We start from the raw sequence: 26,381 nt of genomic DNA, 5'->3' as shown, positions 1-26,381 counted from the left end.
TAATAACTAACCTCCTAATTTTATTCTACAACTTTATACTAAAATATAATATGAGAAACCTGTTTTCGAATTTTTCATGATCTTTGATTTTGACACGATTTCCTAAGCGTAACATTTGAATCACAGCCATTGATATTTGATGGATGATTCGTCTCTGTAAAATGATGCTATTTAAAGGGAAAAAACCCACGCCCGAATTAAATGCCACACACACACTCCACTCCATTTCGCGCTACTCTCTCTCCCTCTCTCGCACTTGCACAGTAGCAGCTTCATTTAAAGGTATGCCCTCATCGCTTCGTTTCGCCTTTTCTGCATGCCACAACTCTCTCACAAGCACAAAACTGTACATTAAAGCAATGCATGTATTCGGTTCAGTCATCAGTGTATTGTGGATTAATCGATTTAGTTTTCTTTTATTTTTGAATTTTTTTGGGTGTTTTCCTATTCTTTTGTTTCGAATCTTTAATTTTGTTTTGGAGTGGGGTTTCCTGATCCTATTTTGCTAGTTCGTCATCTTTTGTGAAAGAAATCGGGTTCGGAACTCGGGCTGAGTAAGTTTCCTATCTCGAATCACAATAATGTACATGTTTCGCTAGATTGTAGGACTTGTTAATGAGTTATTTGGTTCCACACAATGCAATTTGCCCTCTGTGAAGCAGCCAATATTGAAATTTGCCCATTTTGTGTCGTTATTGAAGTGGACGCGTTGTTTCTTTCATTTTTTGGATTATGATTCCAACATATCATGGTGGTACATATTTCTTTATGATTAGAAACTGTAACTGCTGTTTCTGGTGGGGTTTTACCTAGTTTTTTCAGCCAGTATTGGAGATGCCTTTCCTTTAGAATTTTGCCTATGGCTGCTTTGCTCTATTCTTTCCACTTAAGTTTTATAGCATCCAAGAAGCATTTTAGTATATGTACTGAGTTCAGGATACTTACCACCAATATTCCTGCTGTATGTATATGTATTGAGTTCAGGATACTTTGTACTTACCACCAATCTCCACCCTGTATATTGATTTAGCAGTTTTCCAATTTTCAGCTGGCGTTTTGATATTCATCATATAAGATTGCCATAGCAGAATGGTAGTTGGCAGGACCGCACAGACATATTTTCCTAAAGAAATTCCGATGGCATTGAATGGGAAATGGGCAAGAAACTTGAGTAAGAACCAGCTTGGAAGCGTCATATTTGGCTGCACAAAACAAACCATGGATGAGTGTCTCACCAAACAACTCTTCGGTTAGTCTTTTCGATATCTATTTTTCTTCAGGCTTGCCTTGCACGGACACAATTATCATCATACAGTCTTTAATTTGCCAAATACAAAAATACTCGGATATTAATCATACTATAACTTGATGTTAGAGTTGGTACGTACTTACACTCAATTTGTATCCGTGGTTGGTAGGTCTGCCGGCACCACACTTTTCATACGTAAAGAACATCGAGCCAGGTTTACCACTTTTTCTGTTCAACTACAGCGAGAGAAAACTTCATGGTATCTATGAAGCTGTTGGCTCAGGTAAAATGAATATTGATCCATATGCTTGGACAATAGATGGTTCAGAAAGAACAAGGTATCAAGCTCAGGTATTATATGGGAATCTGGTCAAATCTAATTTCTCTTCGTTATTTTCAACATGTTCGTGATTTCCTTTTCTGAGTAAGGCAAAGTACTTACTCTTTTCTGTTATTGGATTCAGGTTCAAGTACGCCTGCGCTTGCAGTGCCAAGCCCTTACTGAAATTCAGTTCAAGCTATCAATTTTTGACAACTATTACGGCCAGAGTCATTTCCGGTTTGAGTTGGATCATGCCCAAACAAGCAGATTGATCTCCCAGTTCTCCTCTCAAGCAGTTGCTCCTAGGATCAGTATAAAACCATATCCCCCAATTTGGACTGCAAAGCAGATGATCCCCTCGACCAACAAGATAAAAAAAAGTGGAGCTTCTGAGCCACCAGCTTCGGCGGATAATTTTTCCAACTACGATGATTCTATTTCTACATCTACGACTTCAGATAACTCAATCTCTCTGAATGGAAACAAACAACTGATTGGGGGAGCCATCCAAGGGGAACAATTCGATGAAAAAGATCTTATCCTCATGAAAATAAAGGAACTAGCTCTCAGCAGTAAATTCACGGATGCTAATTTGATATCTGGTTCGGTAGGAGAGACATCCACAAGTGATGATGGTTTGCAGTGTGAAACTCGAGATGATGACCAGGTGACTTTGGGAAAGAGGAACAGTGAAAGCTCTTCCGATCAATTTGATTCCCTTGCGCTTGTTGAGAAGGTACTTTCATTGCATGCACACACAGATCTGGTCAGTTAATTAGTTTAACCAACCCGATCATTCATGATTTAATTTGAGAAGCAAGTTCTTTTTTATTAGGGGATTATAAAGCAAGTTTTTGTCTTTTAATTACATTTTTTACTCATTTCACATCATCTGGTTTATAATGGTCTGTAGCATACTACATATCTGACACTCATATTTATGCCCATTGCAGTTGTACATGGAAATTGAAGAGCTAAAGACTTTTAAGCTAGAACAAATTACGAAGACAGAGAGTTTGGCAAATAAGCTGGTAATGTTTTTCCTCTCTGTAACATTTTCTCTTAAAATGTTTGGTCTGTTTTTATAAGGTTGTGCCTTTCATACTTGGTTTGGTCTCAGTACAATGTGAAAATAAAAATGTTGCGTGTTTGGTGTTACTGTCTTTGTTGTGAATCTGATTCCTGGCAATGCTGAGTTGTCGCAAGGTATTCCATTGTTTACGGGGGACCTAAGTGATTCTGTTGAGTGAGTAAACGCAAGTTCATATAGTGTTCCTAGTTTGCCTATTATTTGAATCTTAATGCTTAAACGAATGGCATCTAGTCACAGAACAATGACATGTGTTCAGATTTGGGTTTGATTTGGTCAATGATTCAAACCACTGTTTGGTCAGCATACTTTAGTGAAGTTTGGCTGGTATGCACTTTAGTGAAGTGTGCTATACTCTTAACTTTGTTTACCTGGAATGTAAATACTTCCATTTTTGCCCTGAGCAGAGTACAATAATGTTGCATTGCGAACTCTTCCCATCTCAAATATGTAACAAGGTTTATATTTTTCTAACACAATTGATGTTTTATTGCATGGCAAACAAGAAATATATTGCAAGGTTTATATGACAGCTCTGAACCTTTTGTTTTATTGCATGGCAAACAATATATTGGGTTTTACTTCACAGCAATGAAATGCAAGTCTTTGGTGCTTTTCTTTTAAGATTAGGCTTTGTGCTTCTATTAGCTAAATTATTTTGTTGGTCTTTATTGGTAATATTTCATAAAATTTAATTCCTCGTACTTTACAGATTGAGGCAGAACAAGAAATTCTTCGATTGCAAAATAGATGCTCGGTGCTGGAGTACATGTGTGATGTTTCTGAGCAACCTGTGTATGCCCGAGAGCTTGTGGAGTCACCTGATGAATATCACTTAAATATAGATGAGTCAATATTGATAGTGGGTGGATATGATGGTGTATCTTGGTCATCAGCATTGCAGTCCTTCCTGCCTTCAAAAGACATCTTAAGATCTCTTAAGCCTATGTCTTCTGCTCGATGGAATGCCCCAGTCGTGGCATTTAATGGAGAACTCTTTGTATTTGGTGGTGGAAGTGGTTCTAAGTGGTATGATACAGGTACTTCTCACGCCTGCTCATCCTCCTCCTCCTCCTCTCTCTTTGTAATGACAATTGCACTCTCTTTATCTGCAGTTGAGTCCTATAACATTGTAAACAATGAGTGGACTCTGCGTCCTTCCCTGAACAAAGAAAGAGGCAGCTTAGCTGGTGCTGCTTTAAATAATAAAATATTTGCAATGGGTGGAGGAAATGCAATGGAGTTCTTCTCAGATGTAGAAATGTATGATCCGTTTGTCGGAAGGTGGATTCCTTCACGCTCAATGCTCCAAAAGGTTTTATTCCTATTCTCTTACTCCGGAAAGTATTTGTTGAGTTACTTGAGTAAGGAAGATACAGTATAGACAAAGCTTCTACGATTGATAAAAGCATCTAGGAAGAGCAGCAGTTGTCTTACTATATTCTTCAGTTGCACTAAGTCTTGTGACATACGCTCAAGAAAAATAATGATTAATCTAAACATGCTATGATGATATCATTTGCAACGTGGTTCCTTGATAGAATTAGATGATCTTTGTTTATTATGCTCAATTTCAACGTCATGTAGTCAATGTGGTTGATTCTATGATGCTATTAAACTCAGAAAACTTGATTAGGGTTCTTAAAAATCTTATATCAATTTTCTGCCTCGTATTTTCAACAGCGGCATGCTCATGCTGCTGTGGAGTTGAATGGTGCACTCTATGCTGTTGGGGGATTCGATGGACAAGAATATTTGAAGTAAGTCACGAACCTCTTTGTAACTATCTTTCTTTTAACAGTTCATCTTCTTAAGAAAATTTATTTGAACGTGTGGTGTGTAGTTCTGCTGAAAGGTTTGACCCCAGGGAAAATTCATGGACCAGAATCCCGAGTATGGAAGCAAAAAGAGGCCTCCACTCACTTGTTGTAATGAATGAAAAGATGTATGTTCTCCTCATGTGCCTCCTTATGCTTGTTTCTAGTTGGGAGCTCGAGTTTTCTTATTCAAAATTCAGCGGCCTATAATCTTGAGCTAAGATGATGGTATACTGTGTTTGGCAGATATGCGCTTGGTGGTTATGATGGAACAGCAATGACACCCAGTTTTGAGATATATGACCCTCGGCTTGGATCATGGATGACGGGAGAACCCATGAAGCAAGGCAGAGGCTACTTCGCTGCTGGTGTTCTTCATGAATCTATTTACGTTATTGGAGGGATTGAGTCTGATGAGCAAATCATCGAAACGGTATACATTTAATCTGCTTATATAACAGTGCTCTCTCTCTCTCTCAACATGCCTTTTCTGATGCAATGGCAGGTTGAGTGTTACAAGGAAGGTGCAGGTTGGGAAGCTACAAACCTGAGGGCTGTAGGAAAGAGATGCTTTGCCTCAGCCATTGTTTTGGAAGGGAAATGAATCGATGTATTGAATGTTACATATAATTTCTGAAATCCAATTCTAAGCAATTAGGTGATTTTACATATAAAATCTATGAATGAAATTTAGTTGCTTGGTCCCAGGAATATCGTGCTTTTCATAATTCGTGAACATGGCATAATCTTGAAATGAGACGAACTATTCACTCACTTTTATACAAAACCCTCTCAGCAATTTTTTTAGAAGCTACTATGATTCAAGCATCTCCACTATGAAAAAAATGTCAATTGGAAGGAAAAAATAAGTATACCTTTAATTGAGATTGCCATTGATTTTAAGAAAATGTGAAAGAATGTATGAAAAGTCAGTTTTACTTTTTATTATTTATACATTAACTTTCCAAAATATTGCTTAACGATAAATTGTTAGTAGTACTACTAATTTTGTCCATAATTAGTCTTTTTTTGGGCCATCTAAATATCTAATTATTAACATTTCTAAGTTTTTCTCTCACATTAAATAAGGCCTATTCTATCATGATAGTAGATGATGGTAGCATTTGAAATATTAGACATAATAACAATGTGTGATAAATATTAGAATTACATTAGTTATAGAAGTAGGAGTGGGATTCATGAGTTACATTTTTTTAGTTTAGATAAGACCAAGATATATGGGTCATTTGGTTGTTTGGTAGATAAAATAAGTTCATGTTAGATCATCAAAGCCCATCTCGGTCCGCTTAGACACGAAATGAATTAGTTCAAAAATGTGGATTATTTAACAACCCAAAAGAGTGAGATAATATATTCTTATCTTAAAGTCGATCTTAATAAATTATCTTGTATTAATTTAACATGTCTACCAAACATGCACTTAAAGAGAAACTATAATACATTGTCAAGCCAAATTTTTGAAAATAATAAAAACTGAATAAAAGATAAGAATATAATCTCACTCTTTAAGATGGGACGTTCTGAATTTACATTGTGAAGTCGATCTTAATATAATTTGTGAAGATATGAAGGGGCGATCTGAATTTCATCGACTGCGTAGATAAGATCTGAAACTATAATACATCGTCACCTGCCAAATTTTGTGAATGAAGTGGAATGTGAGACCTACTTACTATTTATGGTAAAAATAATGTGACTTTTATTGTGAGACAAACTACGATTGTGGAGAATTTTTTAAAAATATAAATGAGCTAGCTTTATGTAACATATAGAAAAGAAAAATGTCTCTATTTTTATGGAATAGAGAAAGTATGATAAAAATAAGTAACTAAAAAATGACTCAGTTACAAAAGTATCCAAAATGGAACTCAACATTAGGGAATGGAAAGTATTTTAATTTTATAATTTATTATATATATATATATAGAGGTGTATTCATATGCTTTTCCTATATTATATGCTTTTTGCTTTTTAATCCCAACCATTCATTCTTATCATCTAATGGACGAAATTAAGGCCTGATCATCTATTTTTTATTAATTAAATAAGTGGAAAAGGGCGTTTAAGGGAATGACAATGTTGGTGGTTATGGAAAGTCCAAGATTTTCTCCTCACACAATATTGCGTCGGTTTTTTAATTATTCTCCAGAATTTTTTCTTCTTTTTCACCGTGAAAATAACCTCTCTTCTCTTTCATCTTTCAACGTTAGTTCTTCGTTAAAAATCAAATCTTGCCTTGGTTGTAATTATCGTATATTTTTCGGAGTGTTCATGGAATATTATCGTTAATACAATGGAAGAAGGTGGTTCCTCAACAATGGACCAAGCTTATGATTCAAACATGGACGAAGGTAATTAATTTCGAGAAGTCATCGTTTTTTGTATCTACGTTTCATTAATATCCAAATCACACATATTAGCGCAAACTTCTTTGACATTCTGTATCTGTTAATTAAAGGGGATCGCCTAGGGTTTAGAATTGAGTTTGCATGGGCTAGGGTTTATGGACGGGCGGTTTGGATGTAAAGTTGTGAATAAATAATCCAACTATTAGTTTGTCTTGTTTATGGTTTAGAAACGTTGATTCATCTCGGATGTTGTGGTACTAGCTACAAATAATGTAGATTTAGTACTATATAATTTACATTATTAGATAGATAATGCACGTTTTATGTTGTGTTAGACCCGTTAATTAAACTAGGGTGTTGTGTTATTAGATACATATAATGTAGATTTAGTTCTGGATAATGTACATTGGTAGATAGATAATGCAAGTTTTATGGTTCATAATGTTTGTGTTAGATGAGTTTTGTTTTTTGTGATTCTGTGCAGTGGTTGTTGTACCTGAGTGTTCGAAAGAGTTGAAGCCTGTCTTTGGCCAGAAGTTCAAATCACTGGATTTTTGTTTTGCGTTCTACGATGTGTATGCCCGGGCTGTTGGTTTTGATACTCGCAAATCACAAACGAGAAAAACTGATGGTATAATTACTTGGTATAAGGTGGTATGCAACAGGGAAGGCAGCAAGAACTCGTGCGTGGATGACCAAGCAAATGCACGGTCTAGTTTTTCGTTGAAACGTCGACGTTTATCCAAGCGTTGTGGTTGTAAAGCCAGTATCTCATTCAAGTTCTTCTCCGACGGAGGAGTTTCAGGTTATACTGTCGAGGAGTTTAACGAAGTTCATAACCATTACATGGTTGGAACAGAGCATCAGCAGTTCATGTCAATCAATCGAAAGTTGGACGACGTACATCAACAATTTATCCTTGATTGTTCAAAGGCTAACATAGGTCCCACGCTCACGTTTAATGTGCTGAAGGAAATTCTAGGTGGTTTTCAGCTCGTTGGCTGCAATGTTGGGGATATAAGGAATGTTTCACGAGACATCAAAGCATACGCTCATGGTATTGACGTACAAATGGTTTTGGATGATATGGCTAGGAAGAAAGAGATGTCCGAGGCATTCACATATGAGTACGAGGTTAATGCTAGCGACCAGCTGGTTGCTCTGTTCTGGTGTGATGGTTTGATGAAGAGGAATTACCACATGTTCGGTGATATTGTGGCTTTTGACACCACCTACAACACAAATAGGTATACCTGTCGTGCATTAAAACAGTTAATACGTACATTATTATATGCATTAATATATACTATATATGCATTATACATGTTCTTTGCTTGACTTATGCCGGCTTATGTTACACAGGTATTGTATGATCTTCGCGCCCTTCACGGGAAAGGACAATCATGGGCGACCAGTAACTTTCGCTGGTGGTTTGGTAAGCAGCGAGAAGACCGGTGCTTTTGCATGGCTGTTTAGACATTTTGTCCAATGTATGGGTGTTGCTCCGAAGATGATTGTTACAGATCAAGATTTGGGGATGAGATCGGCTATTGAAGAGATTCTTGTTGGGACTCGCCACAGATGGTGTATGTGGCATATCATGCACAAGTTGGCCAATAAAGTTCCTGGTCGGTTGTTGCGGGACGAAGATTTCAAGAAAGAGTTCAATGCCTGCGTCTGGTCGGATCTGCTAGAACCCGATGAGTTCGAAGAAGAGTGGAATGGAATACTTGAACGTTATGACCTGGAAGACCATGGTTGGTTGAAGACATTGTACGACTACAGGCAATTATGGATACCTGCATACTTCAGAGATTTCCCAATGGGCTCGATGATTAGGACCACCTCTATTTCTGAGTCAGAGAATAGTTTCTATAAAAAATTTCTGAAGCCACGCAACAACATTGCCGAATTCTACTTGAATTTCAACCAAGCTGTGGATTTCCAGCGGAATAGTAGAACAAAGCTGGACTACCAAGACGTGACTGCCCTACCTATATTGGCCACTGCTCTTCCTTTCGAGAAACATGCTTCTACTCTGTACACAGATAGTATGTTCAAGAAAATACAAGAGGAGATTGTTGAGGGAAATGACAGATGCCGCGTTTTGGACTTCTCGTCTGCAGACATGGTGGACACCTACAAACTCGGAGACAGCCTTCGCAATTCGTACTTTGTGAGACATGATAAGAGTGACGAGTCATACTCATGCGATTGCAAACTTTTCGTTAGGCAGGGATATCTGTGCAGTCATATATTCTTTTTGTTTAGGAACAATGAAGTGAAAAAGATTCCGGATGACTACTGTGCAAGTAGATGGCTGAAGACCTCGCTAGCTAAGGCTGTCCATGGACATGTTGATGAGACTTTACCTACACAGTCCTTTGTTGATGAAAGGCAAAACGTTTCAAAGCAAGGGATCTCACTGTTCTATGGTTTTCTTCGTCGCTTTGAGACGGACATTGATGTGCTTCGTGCATTCGTAGGTGGACTAGAGGAACTGGGTAATAAGCCATCTCTGGACTAGACGGACATTGATGTGCTTCCTATATTTACCCAGCCATCTCTTCAATCCACTCTGGACTGTACTCCTCTTCGTCTTGCCTTGCCTGAGTCAATTGCGTAACTATTTCTTCATCTTGAACTACAATCTCATCCTCTAATCCCAACAACTTCTTCCCTATCTGAATCCCTACTCGGATGCCCTGATCCTCCAGCAGTTCAACGGGTATCATCTTGAAATCCTCTACCCACGTCGTGATGGCATGGCCCATCAGCACACTTGAAGCGATGAACTTATCTCGTATACGTTTAGCTCTGTTTGTGCTTGGTGCTGCACCATCTCCTCTGTTCACAGCCTGCAACCTCCTAGCTTCCTCATCCATCAAATACTTTTCCTTATCAACACGGTCCTCCAACCTTCCAGTACCGAACTGATCACGCTCGGCATCCTCTTTTTTTTTTTAAGTTTTCCATCGTCCAGCCTTTTAGTGTTGGCCAGGCCCGGCTAACTCGCCTCTGGATGTGAACCACGCGGTCCACATACGTCAACTGGTAAATACAGAGGTACTGAAGGTCAATAATCCATTTTCTGGTAAGCTTAATGCATGAACACACTATGTTTAATGCAAGAAATGACTGACAGTAATGCATAAGTAAAACAAAATATGAAATATGCTTCAATATGACCAAAATTCACTTTTCATGCAGAGAGGGTTTCACTTACCAATAAAAAATGCATAGGCCCGGTGAAATATAGAGTGTCCCCTTTCTTCCATGTAGGATAAGTGGCCTCCAATACTGATAAGACGTAGCCGCACCAGTTGAGACTCCTAATCCCATCAACATCATCGATGAAGTGTAGAATCTTCAGCTTCAAGTTACCGTCCGCCGGTGTCTCAATTACTGCATTTTCTAGCATGAACATGAACATCCGTTTGAAATCAGGACCACCGTTCACCTCCTGCTTAATCACTTTCGCAACATCAGCCGCTGTCATTTTGTAACGACTCTTTCCACAACGTTCTGCAACGTAGTCGTTGAACTGGAATTCGGTTTGCTTATCAACTGGCCTTGAGATTGGTGTTGGCCCTTTTGGAAAACCTAACGTCAGATGGACATCGTCCTCATCGATCGTCAAGCCTCCACCGCCACATAACGGTATCTGGCAGTGTGCAAGATTCAATGAGTTGAGAACCTAGAAGGCGATGTACCCGGGGATCTCGCTGATGTTGTAGTGTAGCATGGCCCCGAATCCAAGTTCTTCCACTGCTTCCTTTTGCCGTGGGGTCAGCTCTTTCAAACAATTCACAAAGTCTGTGGTGCTCCTTGTGTATAAATGGTCAACCTTTTTCCCTCGAGTCTTCCTCTTGTCCGCATCTTCAGTTGAGGTACTAGCCTCTGCCATCTGCTGGTCCTTTAGTCTATCTCTAAACTTTTGTGCCACTGATAAAGGCAGTACATCATCCACAGTCTGATCTATATCCAATCTTGGGTGTTTGGAAGCTGCAAAAAGGAATAAGTGTACAATTACAATTAATGCATAATTATAACTAGTTAATGTTAATGAACCGTATCATAATGCATAAACTGTACTTAATAATTTGTAATGCAAAATAATATGACCACAATGCACAAACAATGTTAAATAATGTTGAAATCTTGACTGCAATGCACCAAATAAGCACTACAACTACACACCGTCATCAACAAAACTAACACAAACACAAATAATGCAGAAAAAGAACTGAATAATGTACAAAAAAAGGTAATCCACTTCTAGCAACATTAAAGCAGAGATGGAATACAGTTGTAATGCAAAAAAATAGGAACAAAATGCACCAAACACATTAAATCATGCAGTAAAATTTTCTCTTCCGACATTGTAGAATAATAATGACGCAAACCAAACAAATAATTCAGAAAATTTAATGAATACTTTTTAAAAATTTGCAACCAACTTCTATAATGTTGATATCCAACCGAATAATGCATAAAAATAACTTCATAATGTACACAAAAGGTAAAGCACTTCTAGCAACATTATGTCTGCTATGGAATACAGTTTTACTGTCAAAAAACAGGACCAAAATGCACCAAAACTGTTCAATAATGTTGAAATATTGAGTGCAATGCACTAAATAAGCACTACAACTACACACCTTCATCAACAAAACTAACACAAACACAAAGAATGCAGGAAAAGAACTGAATAATGTAAAAAAAAGGTAAACCACTTCTACCAATATTAAAACAGAGATGGAATACAGTTTTAATGCCAAAAAACAGGAATAAAATGCACCAAAAATTTTGAATAACGTATGAAACTTCTCCTTAGACGCACTGCAGAATAATAATGATGAAACCCAAACGAATAATTCAGAACATTCAAGGAATAATGTTTATAAATTTGAAACCACTAAGAAGAACAACTACCCAGCTATGTGAAAGAGTGGTAATGCAAACAAATAACCATAAAATGCACAACGAACGTTAAATAATGAAACAAACAATGGAAAAACACACAATCGGTTTCTTATAATGGCACAGCATTCTCACCTTCGGTCTGCGTGGGCTGGCTCTTGTAGGGGCGGCCTCTTTTCGACATCGCAAAACTAACACACACAACACCACCACCAGAAAGCGCGTTAGAAAATACACCAGAACCACAAAATTCGAACATTTAAAGCAAGGTCGACAAGAATCCTCAAATTAAGGACGAATACAACCGAAAACCCTAAAATCAAACCAAATTCTACTCAGAAAACAACAAAAAACATCCAAATATTGATACCCCATTATCTAAGGCTCACTATTTCACATTTTTCAAAGAAAATTTACTAAAAAGCGAGACTTAATACTCATACCTTACACGAGGAACGGAGATGTACACTTGACCGACGGCGCTCGCGCCCTAAACCATGAACTTTGAGACCTTGAATCGTCGACCCAGTTGCTTTTCACTGTCAAATTCTGCTTCGAAGTCGCCACCGGTTCAAAGCTATTTCAACGGCGGCGGCTAGGGTTCGGCTTGTTCCGAAAAATGAGAGAATTTTGGTTGATATAGTTCGATTTGATAGAATGAGAGAGAGAGAGTAAGAAGTTGGAAGGTGTATCAAAATCCCGCTTAATTATCGGAACTGCCGTTTTGAAATGTGCTCCAGACATTATGTTTTTACTATTATAACCTTATAATGCACAGAATGCTACTCATAATGCAACACGGGATTAATTTCATAAATCTAATCTTGACCGTCCACTACTATAATCTAATGGATGTGATTAAGAAGGAAATAGTACTCTAAGGGGTAAAAGTACCTTAATGCTCCCATATATATATATATATGAAAATGACAATACAAAAATGCATCTCAATACAAAATCCAGACCAAATCCTGACCAAGAGATTTTTCAATCTAATGGTCAATAATTAAAGAAAAACACGGTGGGTCATTATAAAGAAGTTTTAAGTCATATTATAAAATTTGGGTTTGAGGTCATGTTAAGATCATTTTATGTCATCCTTATTATAATGACATAAAAAGAAGCTTACGATGACCTAAAAATGACCTCTGTATGCTCGGTTCTGTATTTTTGTATTAAGAATGAGTTTTACATAGATCAAAACTATATATATATATATATATATATATATATATATATATATATATATATATATATATATATATATATATATATATATAGGGAGATGATCAAAACAAGTATGTGTTTAAATCCAGAAATGCAGCCCAAATCTTGGCCCTAGGATTAGATGATCTAATGGTCAATAATTAATCCAAAATACGGAAGGTCATAATTAAGTAGTTTTAGGTCATATTATAATATTTGGGTTTATGTCATATTAATATCATTTTAGGTCATGCTTTGTTAGCATGACCTAAAAATAAACTAACTATGACCTAAAAATGCCCTACGTATGATATGGTTCTGCGTTTCTGTATTTAAATCTGGTCTTCATGATGATCAAAATAAGAATGCATTTAAATCCAGAAATGCAGCCCAAATCTTGGCCCTGGGATTAGATGATCTAATGGTCAATAATTAACTCAAAACACGAAAGGTCATAATTAAGTAGTTTTAGGTCATATTATAAGATTTGGGTTTATGTCATATTAAGATCATTTTAGGTCATGCTTTGTTAGCATGACCTAAATATAAACTAACTATGACCTAAAAATGCCCTACGTATGACTTTGTTCTGCGTTTTTGTATTTAAATCTGGTCTTCATAGATCAAACTCATATATTGTACAAACTCCAAACTTTTTCAACACAATATCAACATAATGTCAACACAGTATAAAATTTCAAGATTCTGATATCAACACAATATCAATACAATGTCAACACAACATCAACCGTTGACATTGTGTTGACATTTTTTGTTGCTATTGTTTCATGATCTGTTGATATTTTCTAACGGTCCAGATCATAGTTTGGAGTTTGTACGATATTTAGAGTTTGCATTTGATCACGTCCCTATATATATATATATATATATATATATATATATATATATATATATATATATATATATATATAGGGGAGTGATCAATTGCTAACTCATCATTTAATTGCTAACTACAACTAATTTAAGGCCATAGGATTTTAGAAAACGTGTGGTCTACAATTTGCCACGTGTAATTTTCGTTATTATTAATAAAATAAAAAAAGATTAAAAAAAAACGCCAAATTAGAGTTTTAGATGAAAATGTCAATATAGTGTTTCGTAAATATCAACACAATGCTTTGAGAATGTCAACACGATGCTTTAAGAATGTTAACCCATTGCTTATATTGACATTCTACATGTATTATATTGACATAATTTATATAGTATGTTGACATTTCTGCTTTACGAAAAAATTGAAAAATTTTTGAATTTTTTTTCAAATTTTGACGTCGGAACATATGCATATGTGATATCGTTGGAATCCTTATAAAATTATCTTTAATTTGATATATGTTATATGAATTTAAAGTTTTGGGATTTCTTTTAAAAGTTAGTTATAACTAAACATGTAGTTAATTGACATTAATACCCCTGTTGATATTTTATGGAATTAATCCTATGGCTTTATTGACGTTTTTTGTTGATCGTATTGATATTTCTTGGTTGATGATCTAGGCCCTTAATTTAAATATCTAATGGCTATTATTTAGTTGTAGTTAGCAATTAGGTATTGAGTTAGCAATATAACACTCCCCTATATATATATATATATATATATATATAGGGGTGCACTATGGTGCCACCATAGATAAAATAACATCATACCACCAATATACACCCTTAGATCCGGAAATCCAACGCTCAAGATTGAATTTCGCGAACAGAATTGAGATCGCTGTCTAGTGTATACGAAATTGCTGTAGGGGGCATTTTAGTCATTCCAAACAGATTCAAATTGGGGATATCCCAAAAAATATCGTCATTCTCCAAATTCGTCTCTCTCTCTCCCCGACTCTCCGATTCTCCAAAATCTCATCCCGCCGCCTCCACCTCTAAAACCCGCCGCCTCCGCCTCTAAATCCCGCCGCCTCCGCCTCTAAATCCCGCCGCCTCCGCCTCTGCCTCTAAATCCCACCGCCTCCGCCTCTACACCGTGTAACTTCAATTTCCAGCCATGACTACACCGTGAATCACGCGATTTAGGGCTAATTTCTGGAATTCCAAACGCCTACAACAACTAAACGGTGAAATCAGTTCACAAGGTATGTTAATTGGATTCCGTTTAGGGTTGATCGAAGTAGGTTTAATTTCTGGAATGTTACTTTGTGTATGCAGATTTATGTATGTGTATTATTCATTCAATTGATGCCTTGTTTAATGTTTGGATCTGAGGTTTTAATCTGTTTTTGGTGATTTTCAAAATTTTATAGCTATTTGCTCCATGTATCAAGGTTTTTTTGACACATTGTGACCGACCATTGTGATTTTTTGTCTATTGGATTAAGTGTTGCTGTACTTGAAGTGAATTGCTGATTTTTGGATCTGAGGTTTTAATCTGTTTTTGGTGATTTTCGAAATTTCATAGCTATTTGCTCCATGTATGAAGTTTTTTTGACACATTGTGACCGACTATTGTGATTTTTTTTCTATTGGATTAAGTGTTGTTGTACTCGAAGTGAATTGCTGATTTGATGATTTGATGAATTGCTGATTTGCTTGTATTAATGGATCTGACCAAAAACATCCAAGGTTTCTAGTATATGGAATTTGGTCAATTTTATGCTTCTGTGGTTGCTAGTTTCTGATTGGTTGTATGATTCATTTTGTGGATGATTTGGTTGTATTAATGTATAAAAGAGGTGTTAATTATAAAAGTGGTGTTAATTATGTTACTGTATGATTTGGGTCAATTGCTGATTTGCTTGTATTATGTATAAAAGTAGTGTTAATTATGGTACTGCATGATTCATTTTGTATCTACTTCATTTTGTATGTTGTTTTATTGTATATGATTCATTTATTGGATGTTGCTTATTTGGTGGACAATATTTGATTGTGTGGGCAATTTAGAATAATGCATTATCATGAATCCTGCAACAAAAGTGAAAATTAACAATGAGAAATAACATTCTTGTATCTGGATGAGAGGCTACACACTGCAACAAAAGTGAAAAGCATGTAAGCCTAAGAAGGTCCATAAGATATGCTCCTTCATTATATAACATTATTCTATTTAGAGTATCCAATACATCAGATGATCAGAAAAAAAATTGCCAGATAGGTATTCATGATTAGCTGCAAGAGCGGTTAAATGTCTCCAATTACAACTTCAACAATTTCATAAATAAATAATGAATAGGGGCCACAATAGGCAGAGCATTTGCAGCAAAACAACAATCAACAAACCACTTTGCAGATAGAAGCAAACAAATCTGTATGGAAACAGAGAGCGATGTTACTTGAAGTAAAGCAAGCGCATTGCTAACTCTATTTGACTGTGCATGATTCAGAACATTGCAAACCATTTAGAATAATGCCTTGGGCAATTTAGAATAATGCATCATCATCTTGTTGTATTGCTTGTTATACATTGCAGTGCAACATTTAGAATAATGCAGTCTTGTTTGTTATATATTGCAGAGGGCCATTTAGGATAATGCATCATCTTGCAGTTTTGCATGTTATATATTGCAGTTCATCATTTAGAATAATGTAGTATTGAAATAATCTTTTTTTTTATAGTTCGGCTAATATTAAACAAGCCTGTGAATGCCTTGCTAATCAGATCAAAGTCTTTGCAGCTTCTTCGTGCAAAATATTGTACAGTGATGTTGTATAACAACAACATAGGGCATTTTGTTGTGTGTCGAGACTTGCCTCACATCAATTCGAGGAAGCAAAAAAGAGAGGACCTATAGATGTGGAGAAGATGGTCGTGGAGTACAACAAACTGTAACCAATGAATGAAATCGTGGCATTTTTGAACATGAATGAAATCTTGGTTGTGTGAATGAAACATGTAGTTTTGTAATTTTGGTGTAGACAATGTGGGAGACATAATTTGATTCGACTTTTTCTCCATAGTTGTTTTGATTTCAGTTAATTATAAATTGCTTGCATGCTTGAGATTAAATATAGGCAAAGAATATATCTCAACATTATACTACATATTATTATTAGGTGCACTGCAACTCATATATCCGTGTACTGCAACACATACTAAATTGTTCTTGTGAATAATATATAAACTGCAATATTATCGTGGTAACACTGCAACATTCATTGCATAACACAACAATTTGGTAATGTAAAAAATTGTAATTGAAAATGATTGAAGCCACACTAATTATTGAAATGGAAGGCAACCTGGAATCAATTATATAAAATTAATAATTAATCCTATTGTCTTGTGAAATTAATGAAGTAATAGATTGAAGCAAATAGGTGGTCTGCAATAGTTCATTAAGACTGCAATATGGCGATAGTAATACTGCAATATACAATGCATAAGATAGCAATCTGGTAATGAAAAAATGAACTAACAAATTTATTTTCCTTTTTGTCGGCCACAGTTTCTATAGTCATGGTGACCTAATTCTCCACATTTTATATACTGACGTAATGGTATGGACTGCAATATACAACTGTATAAACAACAAAATGTAAAACATCAATTAATACATAGAAAATAAGTAAAAGAAACATAGTATTGCCATAAAATCATAGCCTATATATTCTACATAATTCCTTAAATCTACCCAAAAACAGAAATGGAACAATATGCACCCAAAAACTTCTCGTCAATCAAAATCATAAACTGCTCTTCAACCAAAAAAAAACTCGACAACTAATCATAATCAATATTGTACATAATCAAAACTCGTTGGAATCTGACAAAATCGACAAACAATCTATCACTGAATCTGACAATAATCCATAGCGCTTGAATAGCTCGTTGCAGATTGAAATTGTTGGTTGCAGAGAAATCGTTGATTGCTGATGAATTGAGCCGATCGTGTGATTGAATAGCTTTTGAATTGAGATGAATTTAATGTAAGGAATTTCATACCGACATTTGGCCGGAGTTCGTCGGGGCATGCTGTCACACATGCAATTGGATCAAATGAGAAAACATGAGCCAAATTAGTTCAGATACAATTGACCGCAATATACAATTAGGTGAATAGCAGCGTGCAATACATGAATCAACATTTATTGCATACAAAAGTACGAAATATTTAAACATAGCATTGCCATAAAATCATAGGTCAATATTCTGCATTAGGCCTTATGAAATAAAACACTACACAACCATTTAACAAAACATAAGCCGAATTAGTTCAGATAATATGGACTGCAATATACAATTCAATAAACAGCAAGATTTAATAAGCAAAACAACAATTAGTACATAGAAAATACATAAAACAGAAACATTCTATTGCCATATAATCATAGCCTACATATTATGTATAATTCCTTAAATCTACAGAAACAGAACACTACTCAACCAAAAGCTTCTCATCAATCAAAATCACAAACTACACTTCAACAAAAAAAAAACCTCACCAACCAATCATAATCAAAACAATCTGAACCTAAATAGAAAAACTCGCTACAATTTGATCCATCACTGAATCAGACAATAATCCATAGCACGACAATACATAAAAAATCGATTGAGAATTGATAATCTAACAAAGCTCACCTTCTGGAAAAATATCCAAGTCAAAGTTGATTTTCGATTCATCCATATTCGACCAAATTTGTGGTGCGATTGTAGAGAAATCGTTGATTGAAGAAGAATAGCTCAATTCTGATTGCAGAGGAATTGATGATTGCAGAGAAAGCAACAATTGAATAGCTCGAATTTGTGGTATGATTGCAGGGAAATCAACGATTGAATAGACCGAATAGCTCAATTCTGGAGGAATCAAACTGAAATAAATTGAATCGATCGGGTGAACGAATAGCTCGAATTGAGAAGAATATTGCAGAATCAAGATTGAGATAAATTGAACCGATCGTGTATTGAGATGAATCAAATTGAGATCAATTGAGATTGAAATTATATTTGCAGAATCAGCGATGAATTAGAGATTAGTGGAGTTGAGAATAGTAAGAAAAGGGGCGTGAATTTTGTGTTTCCATAGTTGATGAGAAAAAAGTTTTCCTAATTTACCCTTCTATCATTTTAATTTGATTAAATAAAAATAAAATGAGCTGCCATGTGGCATCTTATCAACCATCCGATTTTTAGATCCTAGGGCTGATATTGGTGGTATGGTGTCATATTAAAAGGTGTTGTCATTTTAACACACCCCTATATATATATATATATATATATATATATATATATATAGGGAGATGATCAAAATAAGTATGTGTTTGAATCCAGAAATGCAGCCCAAATCTTGGCCCTAGGATTAGATGATCTAATGGTCAATAATTAACCAAAAATACGGAAGGTCATAATTAAGTAGTTTTAGGTCATATTATAAGATTTGGGTTTATGTCATGTTAAGATCATTTTAGGTCATGCTTTGTTAACATGACCTAAAAATAAACTAACTATGACCTAAAAATGCCATACGTATGACCGCGTTCTGCGTTTCTGTATTTAAATCTGGTCTTCATAGATCAAAACCCTATATATATATATATATATATATATATATATATATATATAGGGGCGCACTATGGTTCATAAGGCAAATTCTGTCAAAAATCAAAGCAAATCTCAGCCCTTGGATCCTCAGATTAGATGGTTGTGATCATAATACCCGAGATACATTATCACACTAAAAGCGTTACATTATTAACTAGGCTACATTATTAGACTGCACAATCTACATTATTAGACTACAGCTGTTACATTATTAGCCAAGCTACATTATTAGACTACTCAATCTACATTATTAGGTGACACGTGGCATTAATCTAACGGTTACATTACAGGATCCAATGGCTGAGATTTGCTTTGATTTTTGACAGAATTTCACTTATGGACCTGATCACATCCCTATATATATATATATATATATATATATATATATATATATATATATATATATATATATATACTACTACTACTACTACTACTACTACTACTACAAGGTCATATTCTAATGCTTATAGCACCCTAATCTAAAATCAAGACCAAATCTCCATCCTTAGATTTTAAAATGAGTGGATGAGATTAAATCTTACGAATCTCAATAAATAGTAGACAAAATAACAACAAAAGGATAATATCGTCATTATGTTATCATATGATAATTTTCGTGAATATTTTTTATATCAACATAGTGTATTACAAATATCAACAATATGACATAAGAATATCAACACTAGTACAAGAAAATATCAACACATATTTATTGAGATTTTTACATGGTTTTATTGAGATTTTTACATGGTTTTATTGAGATTTTTTTATATATTTGTTGATAAGAATCTGGTTATCAACATTTACGAAAACTAAAATAAAAAATATCAAATTTCATCATCCGAACGTCGTCGGAACATATGCAATTGCGATCTCGTTGGAATCATTATAAAATTATCTTTAATTTGATATAATTTTTTGCGAAAAAATAATTTAAATCGAGAGAGTTACGTAAATTTAAAGTTTTAAGATGATTTTAACGAGAGAGAATTGACATTAATACCCTCTAATTTTATTTATTAATTTTCTTAATTAAAAATATAATCCTTGTGACATTATTTCAACCACTAGATCTTATAATCTAATGGCTAAGATTTAGTCTTAGTTTGAGATTATTAATTAGTTAGCAATTGATAACTCCCCTACTAATTTTATGGCATTATATTTTTTTTATATATTTCAGGAATCAAATTATAAATACTTTTTTATTAATTCTATTGCACCAAGGATTAATTGTGTTTTATTTTTCTCTTTATAAATATTAATCACACCCTTAGAATTGTAGAAATATAGCCCATAGCTACTTAATTCTTATTTGGTCGATTAATAATCCTCTAGAAGCATAATAATCGTTAAACATTTATATGTAAACTCCATACAATATCAGAAATTGGAGACCCTTGTATGATCTTCTGATGAAGTGGGTATTTAAGTATTTTTGTTGAAAGCTGAAATTGTTTCAGTTCGAAAATTTCGTTTCTCATTATAGCTCCTTACATAAAATAAAGTATTCCCCCCGTCCCAGTTTTATAGTCACATTTTGCCATAAAAGCCCATTCCACATTTATAGTCACATTTAGAATTTTCCATATTTGGACATAAAATTTTACCCCATTATTCACTAAAATTACATTCAAATGCCATTATCAACACAAAAATAAACTAAAATAAAAATAAAAAACCAAAAAGTCAACAAGTGACCCACCTTCAACCAACTCACTTAATTTATTACACACTCCTTCATCTCACTTCATTTATTACACACTCCACCATTTCACTCTTCTATCTCACTTCATTTATTACACACTCCACTATCTCACTTCATTAATTACACACTCCATCAATTCCTTAAAACCTGTGCCCTAACTAAATGTAATTATAAATGTGGGACGGAGGGAGTAATATTTATAAACGAACTATTTTACTTTAAGTAAATGTTTATTCCAATCACAAAATCAAAGAGAATCGTTTTGAATTTTTGTAAACTCTTTTGCTATATATGCAGCACAACAAAGAATCTTTCACACCAAAATCCAAGAAACAGAGAATTATACACACAATGTCGTAACAAAGCCACCAGCAATCAAAGGCAGAATGTGTAAGCCAATTCAATCCAGAAACTTAAGAAAGTGGAGCTAGCATTGAACTAATAGTTGGATGAGTGGCTTGCCTATTGCTGTTCGAATCTTTGGACAAAGTTTCAAATCAGCATCTCTGGTTAATAAGATCTCATCGCCATCTTCATCGTTGTATTTCAACTTGAAACTGCCCTTCTCCAGATTTAGACTTGTCGCCACTTCTTCAGTAATCTTTGCCAAACCTACTAATGACTGAGACAACTCAAATATTATTCTATCCTCCTTATACTCCACCTTTACAATCACTTTGCCTTCGCTTCCTGTGTTTATTTGTGTCACATTCTCCAATTGATTAACATGGTTAGTTGATGGCAACATATCTTGCTTTGAATCTGCAGTACTTTGTTCTTCGAAAAGGGATGGATTTTTCTTGTGTTCTCTTCTATTTGGCCACCTAAAAATGCCATTTCGCCTGCATGCACGCTTTATTGTTGACCTTCCAACTATAAGAACAATTAATTCCCATTCATGTCAGCAGGTAATAAGTATTTAGTTTTGGAGAAGATTGAACCATAGATTATATTTATACTCACCGCCAAGCTCTTTCGCAACATCTTTTAGCTTCTTCCCAAAATGTGATTTGAGAACCTCAAAACTAAGATTGAAGGAGTTTTTTCTCTTCTTTCTTTCTTCTATATTTGAATCTGAGCCAACAGCGGTGCATTCTTCTCCGTGTTGTTCTGCAGTATATTGATGGTACTCATTGTATTGTTGTTGCTCTTCATCAGTGTGATGGTACTCATTTTGTTCTTCTTCTTCATCGGTGTGATGATACTCATATTGTTGTTCTTCTTCAGTGTGATGGTACTCGTTATGATTGTACTGCACACTTTTCAATATGACTGGATACACAGATGCAGGCTCTAATTCAGATGAATCAAGTTTGTTTGCATAAGAAAATTCAATAACTTCAACCACTAATTCCTCTCCTAGTTGCTTCCCACATGCTAGCTTACATGATCTTAATTCATACATTACTATTGGCAATAGAAGACTCAAAACGGACCTAACATATTTACATGTTGCAGGACCTTGGCAGAGAAAGAACTCCACAACATAAAGAAGGTGTCCAGTATGTGGACTTTGCAAACAAATTGCAAAACAAGCATCACGTCGAGCACTCATGTCATAGTGTGACAGGGGCTGGTCGACTATGCCAAATTCACTTAAATTTGGACAAAAACATGATTTGTTTTCAGATGCCAACACCATCCCAATCATCCATTTTCCGGGTTGGATATGAATCCAGTGAACTGAATCTGTAGGCATAATTTTCCAGTAATAATTAGTAGAAAATGCCAACTCCATGCAACTCCAATTAGTATTAATAGTAACACATTCTCCAGTGGAGACCCAAACATTTGCCATATGGAGTTGGGGAAGGTCATTATTGATTGTGCTAAGGGCATGGCGGATCTCTGTCAGAGCTTTTATTCTGGAATCGACAACCTGACAAAAAAAGAATATATTAGTATAAAGACATATTATTGATATAATCACAATTATAAAATTGTGTCAAAGCATACATTGACAGGTTCAATATTTGCCAAAAATCTTTGGTGGAAGTCTATGTGATTCGACCATAGTTTTTCTGCCTGCATGAAAGTGGACATTGTTTTGACAACAATTTCTTATATAGTGACAAGTCAAAAGTGGCAAGAGCTCGTACCTCCATTAGTTTTATGATGTTTTGAAGGTCAGAATAATAAAATCCTAGGAACTCTAGCACACCCACAAGCTTGTGAATGCCTTTGCCTCCATCATCAAATACAGGTAAAACCAAATATCCACGATTACAATGAAACATTGAAAAGTTTCTTACTGGAAATTCTTCTGTAGTGTAGTAGAAGAGGTCAGGGCTGATTTCAGGGTGTTTGAATCTGAAGACACGTCCGGGGGGTCCGAGTTCATCTTGTTTGGCTTGGTCGTCAACAAAATAGTAATTTTCTGTACATTGTTTCCTAAAGGAAGCTATACCTTTTGCAAGACAACCAACAGCGTAAGGTTGATTTGAAGTTTCTAGATAGAGTCTATTCTTTGTCATTTTCGGCGCCCAAAATTGGACTATCCATTTATTGTGTTTCCAAGATTCCACTGCTATTCTCCTCATGAAACCTTCCATCTTCTTCTTGATCATTGATGAGTTACTTTTAACATGTTTTTCGCATACACTTTGTCCAGCTGGCAAGTGAAAAACACATCCTTTGTCCACACCCGCGGAATAAGGATTTAGGCAACACGAGTCAACCATCTTCAAGTATGTTGTCATGTCCAACTCCAAAAAGTTTTGCTTGTAAGACGTCAACAAGCTTAAACTATCAATTGACCCGCATTCAATAGAATCACGCCTTAGATACTCTTCTAGAAGTTGTTTCCCAGATACAAACATTACACTCTTGAGATTGATCTCCAGTATTCTTAAGAGCAAGTGTAGAGATCGGTGAACGTAAGCATCTTGTACTATATATTTTGGTCCAAGAAAAAATTGAATAACATACAAGTGGTTGCTAGTACTTTGATGAGAAACTGTAAGGCAATGGGACATCTTAGCTCTCTGGGCGTAGTGGGCTAACGAATTCTCAGATATAGTGAGATGGCAAGAATTTGAATGGCAATTATAAAGATCTACTTTAAGCTTATGAAATTCACAAGCTTGAAGATAATCATGCATATAAACATCAATATTATTCCATGAATTGAATATTTTATTTTGAGAATCTATGAAAGATACCATCTCCATGCAACATAAGTTGGTGGCCATGTTAACACAATGCTCGTTATAAGGGATCCAAACTTGTGCCAGATATAGTTGTGGGATTGTCGCCATGGCCAATTCAATTGCCTCGCTTACTTCACTTTCAGATTGTTGCTGTTAATATTAAGATGACGAAATAAGACACTGCGGTAATTGAAATACTAGTTTATTTTAAACATGATTAGGAACGCTAAGTTTACCATTTCTTTTATCTGGCCGTGGCCGCTAATAGCAATGGAATTGTAACTGGACCTCAACCCTACGATCTGCAGTGATATCATTATCAATACATAATCGATAAAATAATCGAAACTTAAAGTAAAATATTGGATTTCCTTGATTAGTTGTGATATCGTTCACACTTAAATCATCCAATTAGGTTATAAATACTTATGATCTATCATGTAAAATTCTACAAAAATCATTCAAAATTATTATTCGTTTTGTTTGTACTCATTTTTTGGGATTATTAAAAAATTCTATTTTTTCTAATTACATATTTCATCCACAAAAAATCAATTCAAACATAAACTCTATTTTTTTAATTTTTCTCCTAAACTTTATTTTATGGATACAATATTTTCCTAAAATAAAAATCAAAATTGATGTGGCATTGTTTTAACTGAATTATGTTAAAAACTATATAAAAACAAAATCCATATATCATCTTCCTCACATATCCTTTCTCTCCCTTTTCTTCTGTTACACCCTCCTGGTTGTTCTTCCAAAATTTCTACTTGATCTTATATATGGAGATGCCCTGAGCTCTAACATCCGTTCTAAGCTACACAAGCCAAGCCTCGCAACCTCGTATTTGAATTTAAACTTAAACATCCTTGTTTTGATTGGCACATATACACTATAATATGCTACATCAGTTTTGATTTTTAATGTTGGGAAAAACTAAAAAAATCTAAAATTTATGTATTTATATTAAAAAACAATTTTTAGACAAAAATCAGAAAATATTGAAAGTTCACATGCACCAAAACCAAAAGTCCAAAAAGTGATGAGTATGAAATTATAAATTAACATGTGTGTTGTATATTTGTAGGTAGGGTTCCTTGAGAAGAATAACCTGTAGTGCTCGATCCATCACATGAAGTAAACGACCCCTCGAATAATGAGAAGATTGATTTTGAAAGATCTCCAACACACCGTAACATTGATTGGTATGCGAATCAAATAGAGGCAGTGCGATGTAAGGTCTGAAACCACAGCGAGCAGCTTCATCCCGCGTCGGAAATTCATGGGTGGAGTATAGTCTCAGATCCGGTGTGGATTCGGGTAGGAGGTTTCGGTACACCCGTCCCACGCCTCCAAGCTGCTGCTCGTCATGTCTTCCTCCGTCGGTGTCGATCACCACGACATACTCATGATCACTACATATCTTCCTATACCAACATAATCCTTTGTTGAGCTCATGACTAACAAAAAAAGGGTGATGTGAGGAAGAGAGGTAGTGATGGCTCCCCTCCACTTTCACCACTCCCCAAAATTGTATCAGAGTATGCAAGTGCACCCAACTGTCCGATGCAATCTCTTTGAGCAGACCTATGATTTTGTGTAGGCCTAATGATTCCTCATACAAAACCCATCCGCTATTCAAATTATCATATGAAAAAACTTTTTCATCCAAATCCTGCTTGAAATATGTTATTGAAGAATACGGGTGATTCCATCCCTCTCCTCCTCGTAGGATTGACAGCACACGTTCACGTTCCTCATCCATCACACACTGAATGATTAAGAGAAAGTGTTTATGCCGTGATTAAAGATGACTTTTGGGGATAGTTCGTATTTGCAACCTCAATAATGCAAAGACTATATAAGTTTACAGAATACTTTGTCAAAAGTATATGAGTAATGTGGGCTTACTTACCAAGATAAATATAAAATACGGTACTAGTTTAATAACATTCCAGCAATAGCTAGTTCAACTTGTTTCCACTATTTCTTAAGTATTAAGGTATTTCGACTTGTTGTCACTTTTTTTAGTTT

At 35.2% G+C, this 26,381-nt stretch overlaps 3 protein-coding genes across 4 annotated transcripts; 2 read left to right on the top strand and 1 right to left on the bottom strand.

Annotated features, from left to right (window-relative positions):
• The first annotated feature begins 139 nt into the window (after positions 1-139).
• LOC125223930 (influenza virus NS1A-binding protein) lies at positions 140-5,189 on the top strand. Of its 2 annotated transcripts, none has more exons than XM_048127240.2 (11): positions 140-282; positions 1,049-1,249; positions 1,419-1,600; positions 1,714-2,307; positions 2,525-2,602; positions 3,374-3,701; positions 3,777-3,976; positions 4,345-4,421; positions 4,505-4,606; positions 4,725-4,911; positions 4,984-5,189. In XM_048127240.2, exons 2-11 carry the CDS (start codon positions 1,090-1,092, stop codon positions 5,080-5,082), a joined length of 2,007 nt encoding a protein of 668 aa, XP_047983197.1. In that variant the 5' UTR covers positions 140-282; positions 1,049-1,089; the 3' UTR covers positions 5,083-5,189. The 2 variants fall into 2 exon arrangements, with proteins under 2 accessions (XP_047983197.1, XP_088913945.1); XM_089057819.1 differs by lacking the exon at positions 140-282 and adding an exon at positions 765-961.
• A 1,603-nt stretch (positions 5,190-6,792) lies between these two features.
• On the top strand, positions 6,793-9,374 carry LOC125221370 (protein FAR1-RELATED SEQUENCE 5-like). The gene is made up of 3 exons (XM_048123490.2): positions 6,793-6,850; positions 7,332-8,094; positions 8,210-9,374. Exons 1-3 carry the CDS (start codon positions 6,793-6,795, stop codon positions 9,372-9,374), a joined length of 1,986 nt encoding a protein of 661 aa, XP_047979447.2.
• Positions 9,375-21,540: 12,166 nt separating this feature from the next.
• On the bottom strand, positions 21,541-26,162 carry LOC125221373 (protein NLP6-like). The gene is made up of 6 exons (XM_048123492.2): positions 25,459-26,162; positions 24,581-24,646; positions 23,295-24,494; positions 23,152-23,220; positions 22,159-23,074; positions 21,541-22,068 (listed from the first exon to the last, which is right to left on the bottom strand). The coding sequence occupies exons 1-6, from the start codon at positions 26,110-26,112 to the stop codon at positions 21,623-21,625; spliced, it is 3,351 nt and encodes a 1,116-aa protein (XP_047979449.2). The 5' UTR covers positions 26,113-26,162; the 3' UTR covers positions 21,541-21,622.
• Between the last annotated feature and the right edge of the window lie 219 nt (positions 26,163-26,381).

The sequence above is a fragment of the Salvia hispanica genome, chromosome 1 (assembly GCF_029641045.1).
Source record: "Salvia hispanica isolate PSC_SH4W2 chromosome 1, Shi_PSC_v1, whole genome shotgun sequence".
NCBI classification, from domain to species: domain Eukaryota; kingdom Viridiplantae; phylum Streptophyta; class Magnoliopsida; order Lamiales; family Lamiaceae; genus Salvia; species Salvia hispanica.
Note: the sequence above shows the minus strand (reverse complement) of the source record. Positions and strands in the feature narration are given on the sequence as shown.